Below are 19,432 nucleotides of genomic sequence, written 5' to 3' on the forward strand. Positions count from 1 at the left end.
CATGTTCCCTCATTTTCACAAACAACTAATCTTTTCTCTTCTCTCAAGAGAATTGGAAGAGGAGGAGTTTAAATATCCTTCTTTGGGAGAGAAAGATTTTTAAAGACATTGAATGACTTTGGGGGAACCTGAAAATGAAATTCATGCTAAATGAATGAATGTAAATATGGGGAACAAAAAGAGCAAAAGATTAGGAAACATGTTTTTTGTCTCCATTTCAACAGTTCAGGTTGCTGGAAGACTACAGGTGACATAATTAACCAGTTCTGGACCTTGGTTTTGAATCTCGGGCTATGGAAAATGTGTTGTCATTTTTTTGTGAAATGGCTTTTTAAAATATAGTAATGTGTGTCACAGCAGAAGGAATCAAGGTGCATGCTGCAGAGCTGTGATGACTCCTAATTAAGACTACAGCTCCCAGAAACCCACAGGTGCTAGGAGTCAGGGAAGAAAAGGAATAAGCAGGAGAGGAAGTTTGTGCCTGGAGTGAGAAGAAAAGAGAGAATTTGCAATGCCTTCATTTAGAGAATGGTCCTACATAGCAGGAATGCACAGTGGAGCTTGGAGTCTCACTGGATTTGTCAGCCAGGACTGGGTGGACTGAAGGAGCTGGACTTATACTGAGGGGTCAGCTGCAGACTGTTGCTAATTGAGCACTCTGAGACTTATCTCAGGATTCCTCTGGAGGTTGTGGATGTATAGAGGAGGGAGAGGGGGTGAAAATTTAAGATACTAACTATATATTAACACAGTTGTTGATGCTTCTTTATCTTTTACTAGTTCCTCCCTTTGGTCCATTGGTTTGTGACCCTGACCCCTATGATTTTCTATTGAAAAAGTGGGAACTCCATCCTGTTTCTTTTCTCAGTTTCTGGGTCAGCAAAACCACCAGAATTTTTCAGTACAAATATATGAAAGAGGTAATAATGACTTGTTGAGCAAAAATGTGGTCCACAACAATTGTTAAAATTTTTAATAAATCTTTAAAATTGTTTAAAAAATTTAGGACAGCTTATTGCCATTTAAATGACAGGTTTGATTATTCATGTGCATGCCAGGATATTATATATCTTGGATCATTCAAAAGCATCTATGTTCCAACCTCCAATGTGATCACAGGATGATTTGATGTGTCTCAAAAATAATGACTCAATTCAACCAAGATTGAAAGAATACTTTGTGGTGCTCCTGAACTGAGAGTTGATTTGACAGATGCTACCATTGAGTTTATCCCCAAACACCCTGAAAGGGGATTTCTCACTGTAAGAGGGTGGCCTCCTCATCAGGTCTTGGCCAGATGCCCTGATCCTAGGGTAACCACCTGCTTTACTTTACTGCCACACCTTGATGGAAAACTATGAAAGGCAGGAGGCTACCCATTACTGGCCCTGCTGACAAGGGCCTTAACACCTATCCAACCTCCCCTCTGTGGGTCCCATGTGTTGCTCTGTGTATGTTACCTCTCTGGCCTATGGCCTGAGCAAACTGGGCACACAGTTGGCAACTGTACACAGGAGGCAACTATATTATAAAATCCTTTCCATAAAAGCTAAGTACAGATTTTGGGGAGGGTAAATCAGGGTCAAAATGACCATCCAATTTAAGTTTAGCTCATCCTGCTCCTGACCTTACACTTTCAGACCCACTCTCAGTGACTGGCGATCAGTCTAAACCTGTAACAGAATAGAAGTTTCATACATACAAACTGGTTTACAAATTGCAGAACCCAGTTTAAGATAAACCTGGATCTGTGTAGTTATGAGACTCATTCAATTCAGGTCAAACTGGTGCATCGTACTTCTGTCCACTTCCCCAGGGATGGGAAAACCCAAACATTGGCCCCAGCCCCAGGGTTACTCTTTTTCAGTCCCCCCTTTTTCTGCTTTGGTCTATTTCCCCCATGCCCCCAGCCTCTTGCTCCCCCCTAGTCAGTGCTCTCAAACCCTGTCCCACAAGCCACTCTGGATGCAGCTGCTTTAATCAATGTTCACCATGGTCAGAGAAGAACAAGTAAGTCCTAGTGGGGGGAGGTCCGGGATAAATGGTGGTGTAGTTTCGCATTGCTCCTGCTCCCCCTACCCCTCATGGATCATGCCTCCCCCCCACCCCATCCTCAAGTCGCTCTTGCCCCAATGTCCCCTGGCAGACCTCTGATCCCCTTCACCCTGTTTGACCCTCAATCCCACAGCTAGCCCTCCCAGTCCTGACTTTACCTACTATGGAGCTGTCATTTTGAATTAATTTAACTTACCCCTAACACTCCCAAATGTCTGTACTTAGCCAAGCTAGTCAAAGTGCATCTTAAAATCACTTAGGTGCACGGCAGACACCTATACAAAGGCTGTTCTGTAACATCATTTCATGTATCGTTAGAAACCTTCTAAATTTCAGATTAATTTATTCATGGCCAATACCATTTTTAAGTAATTATTTCTCATGACAGCATTGTGCTTCAAGATAAATAGCTCTTTTGCATTCCTTGATATTTACTCCTACAGGCCTGATGTATATAGAGACCAATCAGATCTCTTCTCAGTTTTCATTTTTTTAAAACTAAACAAGCTAATCTTATTGTTTGTCCTCTTATAGAATAGGCCCTCCATTTACCTAAACATCCCAGTTAATGCTTCTAAGCAGATGCCTAAACTCCTCTTTCTTGAGCAGGTGTAATCTGAATCATACACTGTTTTCTAAACCAGGTTTTACCAGTGTCTTAGACTAGCTCTGCTTGAAATGTCTCTCCGGGCATTTTCTATGCTCATTTTTTTTTTGTAATCAAAGTATATGCAAAATGCAAGTAAAGTGTATTAACAGTTTCTGTTTTAAAAAATATTTTAAACTGTCTCATTCTCCTTGATGCCCATTTTGTACAATTAAACATTTTGTAAAATTAAAGGATTTTTTTCAATAACTTGAGGAATTTAAGCCAGTGAATGTTATCCTAAAACAAGACCATGACTATTCCATTAGTCTTTTTATGGGATGAAGGAAAGGAAATTAGAGAGAAATCTCAAAATGCAGCCAGAGATTTAACTGGTGCTTTATGTAAAACTGTACATTAAGGATTTCACTACCTGTCAGACATGTAAATTTCCTGAGAAACCCATTTTTGCTGTAACAAAGAGAATCTAAATGCTGGACTTTTCTCTTGGCATCCTGTTCTTTTCTTTTCCCCTTACTGAATTATTGCTACAACTCTATCTTTTAGTTCGTTCAGTGTTATCTTCTAATACATTTCAGTGTCTCTTTCGACTTGTAATAGCTCTTTTTTTCCTGCAGCCAGGCCTACATTTCCAAATAACAGTTTACCACTGAAACAAAAGAAGAAAAATTGTGAAAACTCTCAGTATTCCATATTTGATTTGGATCCACTTCATGCACAAATACTCATTCCATATTTACCAATCAAACTGTCATGTAAAAATAAGAAACGAGATCAAAGGATGGCAAAATAAATGCATCCATTTAGATTCTCTGAGGAAAACAAAATAAAAGCACTAAATTTCAAATCTGGTTTGTGCACAGGTAGATTCAGGCAGGGTGTGGTAGTGTGATCTTGCTCCCCTTTTGGTGGTGGCACACATACAATGAGTTTTACAATCACCACCTGGTCAGCTCCTGCTTAAGCTCCATTTGTGCAGTGAGGTCTATATTGAGAACATCAGCTTATCTGAGAAAGCTCTAGCCGGATCCTGTTTTTGCATGGTTTCAGAATCCAGAGGTTGGGTATTGCCACCGTTTGCCCTGTCCCTTCTCCACTTCTCTTGCTGAACTCAGTTGCAGGGGAAAGTGGGGAATGAATGGCTAACACCCTTTTGTGTTGTGGCCCAGTCACAGAGCTGAAGAAGTGCTGTTACATTTTTTTTTTTTTTTTTTTTTACCACATAACCCTCGTATACATTAGGAAAATTGGAGCCTATAATTGGATACCATGGTGCTCTCTAAGAGCATGTCCCCATGAGCATGTATGTGAAGCCCCCCACAGTGCTGCATTCACCTCACTGCTATTTTGCAGTCTGGTGTACCTTTTTTTACACCAGAAGATCCTGATTTTTTTTTTTTTTAAATCACTAAAAAAAAAAGTAGTGTGGAGCATGTGGCAGCAGCGTGTGCTGCAGAAGGGGGGCCTGGCCAAAAAGAGCCACACTGGCTGCTGGCCAGGCTCCAAGACAAAGGTTCAACACCACTACTGCCCTGGGAGGGCCCCAGGGCCCTAGGTAAGGCAGTTGGGGCCAAGCGATGCTTCAAGCCTTGGAGCTTGGGGGTTGTCAACTGCAGGGCTGTGGAAAGAGGCTGAGCTTTCCCAGCCCCAAAGTTAATAAGGGGAGGGTTTTGTTCTGTGACTTGACTGGAGCAGAGGATCCAACCAACTGTCAAACTGTCCATCAGGAGGTGGTGTGGGGAGAGGGCACTATGCATTGGAAAGTCAGGGGATAGCACTGGAGTGTCTATCAGTCAGATAAGTGTGCAAGTGTTTGTTCTATGGGTAGGTGGTCAACTGGAGGAAACTTCTATGTTGTCAGACAAGGTAGAAGTTTCTAAAAGATCTGCACTGTTGGTCTGGTGGACCTGTGATTCTACTGGTAGAAATATAATGCTTGTATGCATTATATATAGAGTGTGTACTGTTAATTGGGAATAAAAAAATCACCGCAGTATTTTCTCATTACAGCTCCCCATGACTGGCAGTAGTCTGCATAACTGTTACAAATGTTTGAGCTTTGTGTGCATTCCAAAGGGCCAGGTTTTCAATTATTTTCAGATACTGAGTTGGGAATATATTCAGGTTAGCAGGTAGTATTTTCAGAAACCTTGAGTCCCATAATAGAAATCAACATAACTGAGATGCTTTTGAAGTAATATTTGAAAATGGGATTTAGATAGCTAAATTACTTAAGCCTGCTGAGTAGGGCAGTGTCCAAATAGCTGAGAAACCTAGACCTTAGCCTCTTATTCAGTTGCCCACTATGAAATACGATACATTCTCCTTCATCTACCCATGTCAGAGTTACTGTGCGACAGTTCATAAGAGGCAAAGATTGCTTATGGCAATATCTTTTATTGGACCATCTTTATAGTTGGGATAGTTAGACAAACATTGGAATGCAAGATATTATTCAACACATCTTTCAAACTGAAGAGTGATTAATATTTTAAATTTAGAGTATTTTTTCCAGTGCATGATCTAAAGCCATAAATATTTTTTCTTTCTATTTTATATGCGCAGCTCAGTTGTGTACAACATGCACACATCAAATTTGGTATATGTGCCTATATATAAAGTCAGAAGTTTACATCTCTATATCTAGAAGCTGTGTGTGTACTTCTTTGTGTCTCTAAACAAAAACAATAAAATCTCCTTTATTTTCTTTCATTATTCTTCTCTGCCTCCATTGATGACTCTAAACTTTTGACTCCAGACTGGCAATATGAGGGTAAGATGCCAAAAACTTCCTGAGCATTGCTTGTCTGTTATTCATTTTTATTTTTTTTACAATGTTATTAAAATTCTGTTCACTCTCTTTAATTAGATCCTTTTGTTGCAATTTAATTCCAATTAGTTTTGTTTCTGTTGTGAAACTTTAATTACAATTTATCCCTTTTTAATCACTCCTTTATGTTATTTCTTTTGGTTAAATTACCATTACATTATCTCTGTCCTGAAGGACTACTTTTTCACATTGGTCCCAGTTGGTATAACTGAAGCAGGACATGAACAGGTTTATGGTGTAGTGAGTTAACTGTGTTGTGTTGTGTTGTTGCCAGGACTTCGTGTGTACATTCATGACATGGAAAGTAAATGTCATAACCAGTAGAAGATACTAAAGTAACATTGGGAATATGTTGTGAACTGTGTATTCACAGGTGGACCCAGAACCTAAGGTCTTTATTTAGGTCTTTCTCCACCAAATTCTCTACGCTTTAAAAAGAGTTTATCTGAATAAGAGAAAAATTAAAGCTTTAGGTTTTAGTCCTTATGATAGTTATTAGATTAGTATTTCAAGCTTACCTTGTTTGTTCATCATTGTCTCAGTATAATGTTTTCATACATACAGAATATACTCTTGGTTTAGAAATAACTTCTGGTTTCATTTTTATAGACTGCAAGCTGGCCAGAACAGGTCCTCCAGCCACAATAGTTGCTATTGATGAAGAAAGTCGAAATGGTGAGTGTGCCATTTTTTTCACTGCCACTGTGCTATATTATTCTTATCAATAGTGAGCATTATTAAAAATAGAATGCAGGTTTGATAGATTCTCATTTTCTTAAGGATAAGAAGAAGAAGATGAACATGTTAGGATCTGGAATTACAGTTTCAGTTTCATAGTTGGTAGGGTCAGAAGGGACCTGAGCAGATCATCAAGTCTGACCCCCTGCCGTGGCATTAAAGAGTACTGGGGTCAAATGACCCCAACAAGGTATTCATCCAGCCTCCTCTTAAAGACCTCACAGGGTAGGAGCCAGCACCACTTATCCTGGAAGGTGGTTCACCCTGACAGTGAAGTAGTACCTTCTGATATCTAGCCTAAATCTACCTGCTGCCGGCTTGTGACCGTTATTTCTAGTCACTCCTGGCAGTGCTCGGGGGAACAGGGACTCCCCCAATGCCTGCTGGTCCCCTCTGACTAGTTTGTAACAGGCCACTAGATCCCCCCTCAGCCTTCTCTTGTGGAGGCTGAACAGGTTCAGCTCCCTTAGCCTCTCCTCATAGGGCCTGCCCTGCTGCCCCCTGATCATGCAAGTGGCCTCCTCTGGACCCTCTCCATGTTGTCTACATCCCTCTTGAAGTGCAGCACCCAGAACTGGATGCAGTACTCCAACTGCAGCCTGCTGAATAGAGGGGGAGGATCACCTCCTTGGACCTGCTTGAGATGCACCTGTGGATGCATGACAAGGTGTGGTTGGCCTTCCTGACCATGTCCCCACACAGTCTGCCCATGTTCATTTTGGCATCAATGATGACTCCAAGATCCTTTTCTGCCTCTGCACTGATGAAAAGGGAGTTCCCCAGGCTGTAGGTGTGGTGCTGGTTCTTCCCTCCAAGGCATTATACCTGGCGCTTGTCAGTGTTGAAACTCATCCTGTTCTCATCCACCCACCCCTGTAACCTGTATAGGTCCAATTGCAGCCTATTCCTCCCTTCTAGCATGCCCATGTCCCCCCACACCTTAGTGTCATTTGCGAATTTGAACAGGGTGCTTTTTACCCCCTCATCCAAGTTGCTGATGAAGATGTTGAACAGTGCAGGCCCAAGGACCGAGCTCTGGGGAACCCCACTGCCCACATCTCTCCAGGTCAACTAAGACCTGTCCACCATCAGTCTCTGAGTGTGCAGCCCTCCAGCCAGTTAGTGACCCATTTGACTGTGTAGGTGTTGACACCACAGTTGCCCAGTTTTTTTAATGAGAATGAGGTGATAGACAATGTCAAAGGCCTTCCTAAAGTCCAGAAAAACTACGTCCACTGTTACCCCTGTGTCTAAGGATTTGGTGACCTGGTCATAGAAGGCCAGCAAGTTGTTCTGACAAGGACCTGCCTCTAATGAACCCATGTTGGTTGCCCCTAAGCATAATCTCCCCTGCTGGCCTCTTGTGGACATGCACCAGGATAATTCTCTCAAAAAGCTTACCCAGGATCAAGGTAAGACTAACTGGCCTATAGTTTCCTGGCCCCTCCTTCCTCCATTTTTTGAAAATGGGAACCACATTGGCTTTTCCAGTCCTCTGGCACCATGCCAGAGCACCATGAGTGCTCGTAAAGCCATACCAGGAGTTCCTCAATGACCTCAGCTAATTTCCTCAGCACTCTGGGGTGGAGATCATTAGGACCAGTGAATTACTGTGAATAAAGGCAGGCTTATGCTAAGCATTAAAGCTGCAAGATAAAAACAGAGGGCATTTGTACGCATGCTGGTACTGCAGCTCTGGGCAGTTTTAAAAGTACCCAGTGCTACAGCACATGCATTTGTATAAATGTCAAAATGCATGTCAGCATTGAGAAAATGACAGAAATGAGCTTTTGAACTAAAATGCATCAAAGGTCTTTTAGTTCAAAAGCACACCACTGCCATTTTCTCAGCACTGGTGCGCATCTCACCATTTACACAATCACATGCGATGCAGTACTGGGCAGGTGCAGAGCAGACTCAGTTAATCGCATCTTTTCCAATGCGCTGGATCTTTGGTGTGTCAAAGCAGACAAATGTACATATAGAAATGTCCAGAGATTCTAATTTATTCAATTATTTCCTTCAAATTATTGGCCTTTACAATTTATTTCTAGGCTATATATAGTACTACCTGTGATAATGACTTTGGTTTTTAAAAAACTTAGAGGGTTTAGTCATTTAGGATTCATTACGGAGTTAGTACAACAGTTAATTGTCCTTCTGCATCTCTCAGTACCAGCGGTGCTGTCTGCTGATGTTCATGAAATATTGTAAATAAGCTATACTTTCATTTTATTTTACTGTTCACTATCTCATGGCTAAACTTCACAGTTGTCTTGCTGTTGACCTTTAGAATCTGCTAAATTTATGTATGAGATATTACATTTGGATTGATCCAATTAGGGTTTGATAGGTCTAAGTGCCAAACTGTACACAAGTTCAGGAAACTCGAATGGGCAAAAAATGGCCATCCAATCTATCTTAATTCACTTATGTGAGAATCTTACAGTTTGATCAACCTAACTAGGGTTAGGGTGATCTAAGTGGCAAAAAGTAAGGGAGTTCGGGAAGGTCAGATCAGTGAAAAAACATCTGACCTCATATAACTTTAGTTCACCTAGGAGTTGCACTTCTTTCATATAGTGTCAAATATAGTGTCAACTTCCAAATCTATAAGCCACTGTTTGGTATTGTTTCTTAATGTGTGGATTCCATCTACCCTGCTTGGCATTTGTAAAGACTGCAGTTTTCAATTAAGTGCTGTGCTGTTTGTCAGTTGCTGCATTTACACACAGGCTATCCAAGATATTCATTTTGTGAAGTGTTGTTTTGAAGTGTCCGTATTCAGATATCAGCCTGTTCAGCTTGACCTGTGCTTCTGTCAAAGTCATGCCCAATGGGGTACACATTTGATGTTGGTATAAAATGCTGTAGGAGTAGATCTGACTTTTCCCAGCACTTGGTACTCTGTAACTGCCCATCATAGGTTTGGTTCAATATCGTCAATCTCTTTCAGGGGCTTCTGAGCTCATATACAGATGTTTTAGGACTTTTGAGACTTTTAAGCCTTCATCTTTTGGATCTTCAGTTAACAGTTGATGGAGCCAGGTGATTTTCATCAACTCTTGTCTCTATTGACAGTAATGATGTTAGGGTCTATCATCTTGTATCACTTGGCCTAATGCCAGAGAGTACAGGGCATGTGTGTGTGTGCATTTGTGTGTGTGCGCAAGTTGTGTGACCATTTATGAATCTCAGTGCAAACTCAAGAACAGTGTTGAGCTTTTTAGTGTGACAACTTCTGGATCATACAGGAGCACAGTATTCTGGTGGGATATATACCATTGCAAGTGCAGTGTTTCTGAACATTTTGAAATTGGCACCCCATGTTGTGCTGGCTAAACATCTACCATTTGGAGACTTTCATGCTACCTTCTGAATGTGAGGTTTATAAGTGAGAAAAAGTTCTAATGTGACTCCTAGGTAGGAGGGGTATGCTCATGGAGAATGTTGTGGTTGCTTACTTGGATATTCAGCGTGCTCTTGGCACAACAGTTGTCTGGGTAGCAGACTGATGATACTGATTTATTGATTCTCAACTTTAAGCTCCATTTGTGGAGATGGTCGGTGATGAGTTTCATGTCAGTATTCAGTGCCTTGTCCAGTTCTGTTATGTCTGTTCCTTGAGCAACTATGGCAACATTGTTAGTGTATGTGTATTGTTTAGATACGGTATGCAGGAAGTCTGAGGTATATACAGTGAAAAGTATTGGTGATAGAACTTACCTTTGGGAGATACCATTCTTTAGATTTCAAACTCTATATTTTTTCCTCCTTGGCTGAAAATTTGAATGATCTCCAGCAGATCATTGTGTTCATGATGAAACTGTATAGCTTGCAGTCAGGTATCTTAGAGTGCAGTTTATATTTGAGGCCTGGATGCCATATAGTGTCATAGGTGGCTGTGAGATTGATAAAGACTGCACCTCATTTTAAATCAATTTTCTATGTCAGGTGCAAGTAGTGTAACTTGGTCAGTGGTGCACAGCTTTTTCTGAATGCCAACTTGTTCTTTTCGGAGCTGGGGAATCAATAATTTTTTTCTGTTCTGTTCAGGATTTTGCTTTCCATGAGTTTATATGTAATGCAGAGTAGCGAGAAGGGTCAGTAGTAGGGCTATGTAAAGTGTTTAGTATTCACTTCGGATTCAGATTCAGCCGATTCAGGGGACAGTGATTCAATTTGGTGATTCGAATCAGTGTCCCAAATCAATTCAGCTGAATCTGATTCAGAGATTTGGCCCCACCCCTGCTGGCTCTCCTAGCCCCATCTATGGCTACCCTGCTTGGACCCAGCTCCTGGCTCTGAAGAAAAAGCCCCGATTCATCAGCTGCTGCCAGACATGGGGATGATCCATGCTGCATGCATGCCATGAGCCCCGCAACTTCTGCCCACTCTCCCAGTCCCCCCTATGGTTGCCCCACTCACCTCAGCTCCCCGCTTTGGAAAGAACAAAGCCCCGCACTGACCTCCTGCCAGGCAGGGGGCAATCCCCACTGACCTGCACTGTATAGGGGGCTCTGCCCTGAGCCCCCAGAAGCTCCGAGGCTGCTGCAGCAGCCAGGGAGTGGGGGCTTTGTTTTTGTTTGATATTTTAAAGAGCTGGTGCTGGGTGGGGCAGGCATGGGTGGGGAATGGGTGAGCAAGTGCATGTTGGGGGGCGCTCAGGAGTTCTGGGGGAGCAGGAAGGGGATGGGGCCTGGCAGGTTTCCATCCCCCTGTGGTCCCCTCTCCCCTCTTCCAGCCCCCACTCCCTTGTCCCCTACTTACCAGGACTGTCCAAATCTCTGAAGCTCTCTGAATATTTTCCAAATCAATTCAGAGAGCTTTGAATTGACTCAGGCTTTTTAATTGGTCTCTTGATTAAATTCAGATTCAGAGATTCAGCCATCAAATTGAGCTGAATCTCCTCTGAATTGAATCAGCACCTGATGCTTCACACAGCCCTAGTCAGTAGCTCTTTGGATCCTCTGGTAATTTGTTGTGTTTCAAGATAGAAATTGTCAGCTTTTCATTGTTTTTGTTTTAGCCCCCCCAACCTCTTTTTATGCTTTTTTTTCTGTTAATTTTACAGATTTATTATGCAGTAAGTTGCCAGTAGTCAAGTATGTGGCTTATATTTCTTTTTTCTATATGCGGGGAATGTGATGCATTGCTATATTGTACAGAAGGGTTCTTGCTATGCTGTAGCATAACTACACCAGCATCACCAAGGCAGTCATTCTGAATGCTGACTTGAAGGGCAGTGACAGAGGAAGGCACACAGGGAAAAAAATGCTGCCACCACAGTTGTACAGCTAGAAGTTGCTGTTACCCCTGTGTGTCACATCTACTTCAAGTGCCTGGCTGTTGCACCTCTGTTGCTCTTTGAGTTTCCTGCAGGCCTGAAAACTATTTTTATGAGCTCTCAGTCATAGCTAAATAGTGTTCTGAATGGTTTGAAATATGCAGATTTTTACTGGAGTGGAGAGCCGCAGGTTTAAGGTCATTTTCTGCTGAGAAAATGAACAACTATTACTGTTAATGCATCTATACTGTATAGTGTAAGATAATGTTAAATTCTGTACCAGGATAGATTTTTACAGCAGGCTATTTTTTCCTTCCCTATGTATTGACTTTCTTGGGGTCATGTTGCTGAAACTCTGAAAAGACTAGTCTGGGAGAACTGAAATTACAATAGTAATCTTGTCTGCATATACAGTAGGAGTAACAGCTGCACTTAAAGCAGCTGTTAAGGTGGTTGGAGCCTGGAGTATCCAAGCTTTATGTTAGGTCTTCTTTATTGTGCAATTTGAATGCTCTAAAAATTCTGCAATAATATTTTTTAGTCAAACATGTTCATTCTACACAGACCAAAAAGCAGTAATTTGCTGTAAATTGTGTGCGTGTGTCGGGGGGAGGTTGACTTGGTTTTGTTCTAGACACCCTCCCCCTTCCCAAATCCTGCCCCATTTGATACTCAACCTTTCAGAAATAATGTGTAGTGTCTTCTACTTTGGAACTTTTACATTGTAACAACAGTCATAAGATTCAATTGTTGCCATAGATCTGGAACGAAGGTAAGAAGTGTCAAATGTGCTAGACTTCAAGAAAGAAATAGTATGGTATATTCTATTCTTTGTCTGTGTACAATCAGCTCCTCACTTAACTAAGCAGACAGAGCAATAAAAAGAAAAGTGCACAGTAAGCCAAGACACTGAACATACAGAATCATTTAAAGGAAGTGTATAAATATATAAGGTATAGTAGTTTTATTTCATTATTTTTCTTTGCTTGTTATAATGTTTTTCAGATATCAGTGTATAAGTTAAGCATTTACATGTATCAGCCCTTTCAAAAACTTAACTTTACAAAGTATGTATTATGAAAACATATTTTCTTTCAACTGTTTCAACTGTAGATGGAGGGAGGGAGTGCGAAGGGGAAAATATTTTTGTTTCCACATATTTTTTTAATTGTATGACATACTTCATTTAGGTTTTAGATTTTTAAGCCATCAGATTTTCAATGAACTGGGAATATTATAAGCAGAAATTACAATTTACATGAGAATTCATGGAAAGAATATATACTATCCATAATAGTCATTAGACTTGTTGATTCATAGCTAGCTGCGCACACAGTAGAATTATCCCTCAGGCACAACTGTCTGCATCAACTCTGGGCCAAAGTATATCAATGATGCTTAGGGAGGTTAAATGATATGTTTTGTGTGTTGGTACTACTTCCTGTTCTCATATTCACTCTCTGAAATGGTGTTGCACCTCAACCACTTTGTATTAAACTTGTATATCTCTGTGAGTGTGTGTTTGTCTGGGGCACAAATGAGATGTTAAGTCCCTCCTTCCCTCATAATGGTGTCTATCTTGCTTGCCACAACTTGATGGGAGTAAATGTAGGTGACCCCAAACTAGAGGAAGGCTTACAGATTTTAATATTGATTATCACCAGTGCCCGCTCACCTATATCTGACTGCAACTGACCATCAGTTATCTACTTCTTACTGCCAGGTTGTCGCTGCCCTGGCTTCTTCTGTTCCTGGGCTAGTTTAACAGACTAATAAGCCTTACTCACTCACGTGTTGCCTGTGATTATCTGCTACTTGCAAACGTCAACATCGCAAGGTCTCTCCCTTGTCTCCTCAGCACTACATTCAACTGGCCCCTTTAAATCTCAGCTCCTGATAAACCGGCAATTCCTCTGCTCCCCATTCCAGGGAAAGCTTTCTCTCCTGGCTCTCTTCTCTTGCCACCTGCACCTCCGCCCGCACAGGGTCTGCTCATTGCTCAGGCATCTCAGACCTATGTTCCGGTTCCCCTTCCAAGGGATCTCTTCAATCAGGCTATCAGTCTTTTATACAATGTTTCCCACAAGCTATTAACACTTCCTGGCTGTTCACTGCCAGGGAGTGATAGTCCTTGACTGGCCATTAACCAATCTGTCTCCGGGTTCCTTGGCCATGCTGCAGTTCTAACAAGTGATTAACACTTCCCAATGTGTCACCGCTGGGAAGTGAGTCCGGGCTTGGTTATTAATCAGTTTGTCCCAGTGTCCTTGCCAAAGCACCAGTTCAAATCAGTGGGCTCTCACCAGGGGCATTCCCATAACAGGATCGATGTCTCCCTGTTACAATCTCAAACAGAATTAGGGACACAGAGGGATCCAGTTATTTTAAGGATAGCTCATCCTATTTTTTCCCTTAGGTGACATAAAAAAACAGTACTAAGAGGGCAGTTTACACCTCCAACCCAGAAAGCAGCGGAGAAAATTATGTTCTGCCCCTGGTCACTCTCCAGAACTTAAAGATTTTGGCAATAGAGAACTGTGTCCCACTGTGTTGCTGCTTCCATTCAGTTAAGATGAACACACATCTGCTGGGCATCTCAAAAAGCAAGAGAGTAAGTTAAGGGCTGTTGTTCTGCTATTGTAGGGAAATCAAAGTAGAAAGTCAGCAGGCAGGGCTAGGGACAGAAGTTACATATAAACTAGTTTAAATGATCAGAAACTGGTTAAAATCTGTAACAGAACAGAAGCTCAGTGCACATAAACCAGTTTCAAAATGGCTGAAACTGATTTATGATAAACCTGCTTGAATGTAATATCAGACTTAACTGATTTGAGTCAATCCAGTTTATGGAACTTCTGTCTCAGACCCCATCCTGGTTCAAGTTAAATCACAGTCCCCCAGTATCCCAGCATGCTTTCCAGCCCTGGGCTGGGCTTTGCTGTCTGCTTCAGAGAGCAGGGCTGTCTCTGCCCCTCTGCTCCCTAGCTAGAGCAGTGAGGGCTGGCTGACAAAGGGGTGGGCAGGGCAAGCCCTGCTGGGGTTGCAGCTCAGTCTATGGTGGGGTGAGGCAGGACTTACCTACTCCAGGCAAATCCCAGCTAGGGACTGGGGCCAGGGAGGGGGTGTTAAACAACCCTTCCTCCACTTAAACTTACTGCTGGTTGCAACTGTGGAGTACAAATCCCAGAGGCACCTGGAAGCAGGAAGAGGAAGCAATGAGCAATCTTACAGAGTCCTGCTGCTGTAATTCTGGAATGCAAATTCCAGAGACCTCAGGGCAGCAGGAAATGGAACTGAACACATGGCCAGGGAGCAACCCTGGATTCTGGGGCTGCATTTCTTGAGCCAAAAGGTAGATAGATATCTGTTCACTTCTGTTTCAATTTAATCTCTGCAGTTTAGACTAATCTGCAAAGACTACGATTTAATCTTGAACTGAGGTAGCCTCAGGCTTTTTGACTTTCTGTACTTAGCCCAGAAGGCAGCAGACTTTAGATTCCCTTTTTTGGCCATGTACTCCTAGAGGTCCCTACATTCCTTGGTATTTCATTTCCCAGAGAAGGTCAAGCAAAATTTGGGAACTATGCCAAGTGCTGTGTATTAATCTGTGTGCTGTGGAACTCATCTCTATAACAGCTCAGTGTGTGATATTTCAAAGCAGCTTTATAGAGTATAAACATAGGGAAAAACTGAAAAATATATGTTCAGTTGTTACATCCATCTATTAAGTTCCAATGGTGTTTATGCAGTAGCTTGAATATAATTTTGACACCTTGGAAGAGTATTTTCTCCCTATGGATATGTCCAGTAGAAACAGTTTTATTTCTTGGCTTCTGGCTTTGGGGATGGCACTTATTCCTAGATTTCCTAGACATTAGGGCTGGAAGGGACCTTGGAAGAGCAAGTCCAGCCCTCTGCCCCAGGGAAAGGAAGTCAGCAGGGGTCATAGGATCCTAGCAAGATAAACATCCAAATTTCTCTTGAAGGTGTTCAAAGTAGGTACTTGAACCACCTCTGGCAATCTATTCCAGAGCTTGGGGGCTTGGACTGTAAAGTTCTTTCTTATGTCCCTCCTGAAATGGTCCTGAAAGAGTTTGTGACCGTTTGACCTTGTCATCCCCTGGGGCGCTCTGGTGATCACCCCTGAGCCTGAGCTTTTCCAGGAGCCCAGAATTGGATGCAGTACTCCAGCTGTGGCCTCACCAAGGCTAAGTACAATGGGAGAATGGCATCCTGGGGTTTGCTTGTGGAGCATCTATGGATGCAAGCCAGCATTTTGCTCATTTTACTAGCTACAGCATTGCATTGAAAGCTCATGTTCATCTTGTGGTCAGTCATGACCCCCAAGTCCTTTTCATCCATAGTGCTAGCTAGTGTAGCACTGCTGAGCCTACAAGCATGTTGCAGGTTTTTCTTCCCAAGGTGGAGAACCTGGCATTTTTCAGTGTCTCTACTGTGCTATTTCTTAATTCCACCATAGGTAAAGCATAGCTAATTTTTTTTATTAGTATGTTGGGATTTAATGTTTAATGCTGAAAGCTATTATCTATGAAGCCCTCTTTCAGATTCACTGTGAACACTTACCAAACTGAATAGAGTCCACTCACCCTAATGCTCTTAAGTACCTTTTATTAACCCCAACTTAATAAATTTCCCAAAGAGATGGGTAGAGTAAGGGAGAAATATTTTATTTCAACAGTTTTATTATCCTTAAATTTAGTGAATTTGGTAGTCCTGAGAATCCTTAAGCAATCCTGGGGAAAAAAAGCTGAAACATAGCCAGAAGTGTGGTTTGAGGCAATATTTCTCCTAAATTATTGGGTTTCTGTTAAATCCCAGTTCAGGTCAAGTATCTCTCCATTGTTCTAGATCAGGAGTGGGCAATTATTTTAGGTGGAGGGCTGTTTAATGAGGTTTGGTGAGCTTCTGAGGGCTGCATGGGTAGCCCTACCCCTTGAGAGCTGCCCTCTAGTTACCATCTTGGGACTGGAAGTCCCTCCTCTTCCACCCTGGAAATACTCCTTTTGCGAAGGGGGGTTGGCATCTTAGAACCAGGAAAAAAACAAATTGTACACTAATAGTCAAACACCTACTATAATATATTTTAATTTTGTTACAAAAATGTTTTTGTCATGATTTGTATTTACATACTGTATATAGAAGTGATTGCATAATAACTCAAAAATACATTTTAAAGTCTTGTATATGGTTTGGAGTGGTGTATGGTGGAGTGTGGGTGTGTGTGTATGGTGTGGTATATGGGGGCCATAGGTTATGTTGAGGGTTGTGAGGGTAGGGTTTGGGTGTATGGCATTTGTGGGGTGTAAGGAAGGATGGGGAGGTGTGGTGACCCCCCCTCAAACTCTCCCCATGGCACAGCAGCAGGTGGAGGTGCTTGTGCCCAGAGCAGACACTATGGCATGTGGCTCTGGCCAGCACTTCACATTGTGGCATGGGGTGCAGCTCTCCAGGGGCAGACTTTATCACCAACACTCCCTGCCAGTCATGCACAACCTCCATACTCATACAGTATTGCAGGGAAGCCCCACATGCTGGAGCTGGCTGCCTTTCCCACCCCTGCTGTGTAGGTCCAGGGAGTGGGGGAGGCAGATGGCTTCAGCATACAGAGCTTCCCTCCAGTGCCACATCAAGTGAAGGGGCTGCACATGCATGGTGGGGAGTGCCAGCGATAGAAACTGCCTGGAGGGGGAGCTGCACTCCTTGCTGTGTGCCCCTGGGCATCAGTGCCTGTATCAGGCACAAGTGCCCCAAGTGCTCCTGCCTGCTGCTGCTGCCACCACCACCTGCCAGGACTGTGCTGCATGGGGGGGAGTGGGGTGGGGTGGCCACACGTCCTGCCCATCTGAGCTCCGTGCTACCACCAACTCTAGCCCCATGCTTCATGCTCCCGCCCAGCTGCAGCTCCACCCCCACTGCTTCCCTACCTGCTGCCCAGAGAGAACAGAATGCCTGGAAAGCTGAGCAGGTCTCTGGCAGATGCAGCAGCAGTCCCACCTAGAAGTTGCCTGATGGCCAGGTTGGGTCTTTCTGCCCACTAGGGTGGGAGCAAGACACAATAGGGTATGTTGTGGGGGGTGTATACATAGGCACCTTGCTCCCACCCTAGTGGGTAAAAGGGCTGGGTACAATTCATTGGTGGGCACTGTCAGCCAAATGAAAGTGTCTGACATGTCAGATGAAAGTGACTGACAGGTCGTATTTTGCCTGTCCCTGTTCTAGATATACTACTTGAAACTTGCTCTTTAGTGATGTTGTGATTATTGAATATAGTTGTGTGTGTGTATATGTATGTGTATGTCTGTATGTATGTATGTGTGTGCATATATATATGTGTGTGTGTGTGTGTGTGTGTATGTATGTATATGAAGCTTGCCACCTTTTGTCATATGCAAATATAAGTTGATGGATCTTTCTGCATTTATTTACTTTGTAATTGTAATTCAGAACTAATTGTATAAAGTACCATTATTATTCTAGTTTTACAATGTTGTAAGAGAGCCATTTTTTTTTTAATAGTTTCTCCATAAACAAAAAAAGGTGTTGGCCATATGAGTGAGCTGTGGTTGTACTGCTCCCTCCCTTCACTTGTAAACATGTTTTCCTCCAACTTCCACTTACCTACTTATGTGATCCTGGTAATGTTCCCTGCTAATTAAATTATAATTGCCTTTACTCTACATTTTAAATTACTGCAGGCACCTCTCGATCACATTTTACACTCCTATAGAGAGAGGAGTGTTGGTACACTCCAGGTACAAGGAAAGTTAAGCTTTTCATTTCTAAATTACAATTTTATGGGTTATTTTATTACTTACGTGCATCTCCCTGTCTTTGCAGTGTTGATATTTCTTTTGTTTTAATCTTACCCAAATGTAGTCCCAGGGAAAGGTGCCAGATTAAAAAGCCTTAAGTTGTTTTGCCAGGGCAGAAGATCAGTGTAGGTGTTTCTACTGTACCACAATGTCTTAACATTGTTCAACAGTGACAACTGATAACGGTTGAAAAATTTTCTCTTGGGCCATAAAATCTTTGGATTTTCTGCTGAGATGGAATGAAAATGTGCTAATTAGTTTCATATGACTTGTGGAGTGGCAACCTAACAGTGAGTAATTATATGATAAAGCTTTCAATAACTGCCAATAGGAGCTAGAATTGAACTAAAGATCCATAAAGATTAAAGGGTTTTTATTCCATCATCATTCTGCTGAGTCAGTCATGCACTGACTTTAGTCTGACTAGCATGAGGTATTTTTTACAAGAGAGAAAATGAAATGTAAAAAGGTATACTTTTGTGATTTTTAAATATGGTTATAGATGAAACCAGATGCATTAAAGTTTCAAACATGTTAATAAGATGATTACTAGATAATCTTGTATATGATTTTGTAGGCCTTATTAATTTTCTGGTTAAGTTGAGAAACAAAGGAAGAATGAAATAAAAGTCTAATGCTTTGTATAAAAGTATAGGTATTCTTAACCCCTAAATGTAAGTAACAAACATTTAAAAAAAAAATCTAATCTTGAAATAGATTTTCTTCATCTCTTTTTACAATACTTGTTGTGTTGTCTCCTTTGTTTTACAATTTCTGTAATTTGTCCAGATAAGGTAAATGTACCAGCAAGAAAGCAAATGTGTGCCAAATGTTATTTACAGATTATTTTTAAAAATTACAACATTTTCATTTCTTGTCAATGATGCATAGAATCATAGAAGTGGGGTCGGAAGGGACCTTGTAGATCTTCCAGTCCGACCCCCCGCCTGGGCTGGAGAAAAACTGGACTCAAATGAGTCCAGCCAGGTAGGCATCAAGACCACCAGGGTAAGAGCCAGCACCACTTCCCTTGGAAGTTGGTTCCAGCTCCTAGCTGCCCTAACTGTGAAGTAGTTCTTATG

The 19,432-nt window shown here is 42.0% G+C and overlaps 1 protein-coding gene across 3 annotated transcripts in view; it reads left to right on the forward strand.

Moving 5' to 3' along the window:
• The window catches only part of PCDH15 (protocadherin related 15), a 904,082-nt gene that overhangs the window by 178,978 nt on the left and 705,672 nt on the right, over positions 1-19,432 (forward strand). For 2 of the 3 annotated variants that reach the window (XM_019538590.1, XM_019538589.1), the window contains exons 3-4: positions 5,421-5,435; positions 6,102-6,167. In XM_019538590.1, coding sequence (XP_019394135.1) covers positions 5,421-5,435; positions 6,102-6,167 — 81 coding nt within the window. The remainder of the gene's footprint in view (positions 1-5,420; positions 5,436-6,101; positions 6,168-19,432) is intronic. The other variant, XM_019538591.1, reaches the window with a different exon arrangement.

This window comes from Crocodylus porosus, unplaced genomic scaffold (assembly GCF_001723895.1).
Source record: "Crocodylus porosus isolate Cpor-Errol unplaced genomic scaffold, CroPor_comp1, whole genome shotgun sequence".
In the NCBI taxonomy this organism is placed as follows: domain Eukaryota; kingdom Metazoa; phylum Chordata; order Crocodylia; family Crocodylidae; genus Crocodylus; species Crocodylus porosus.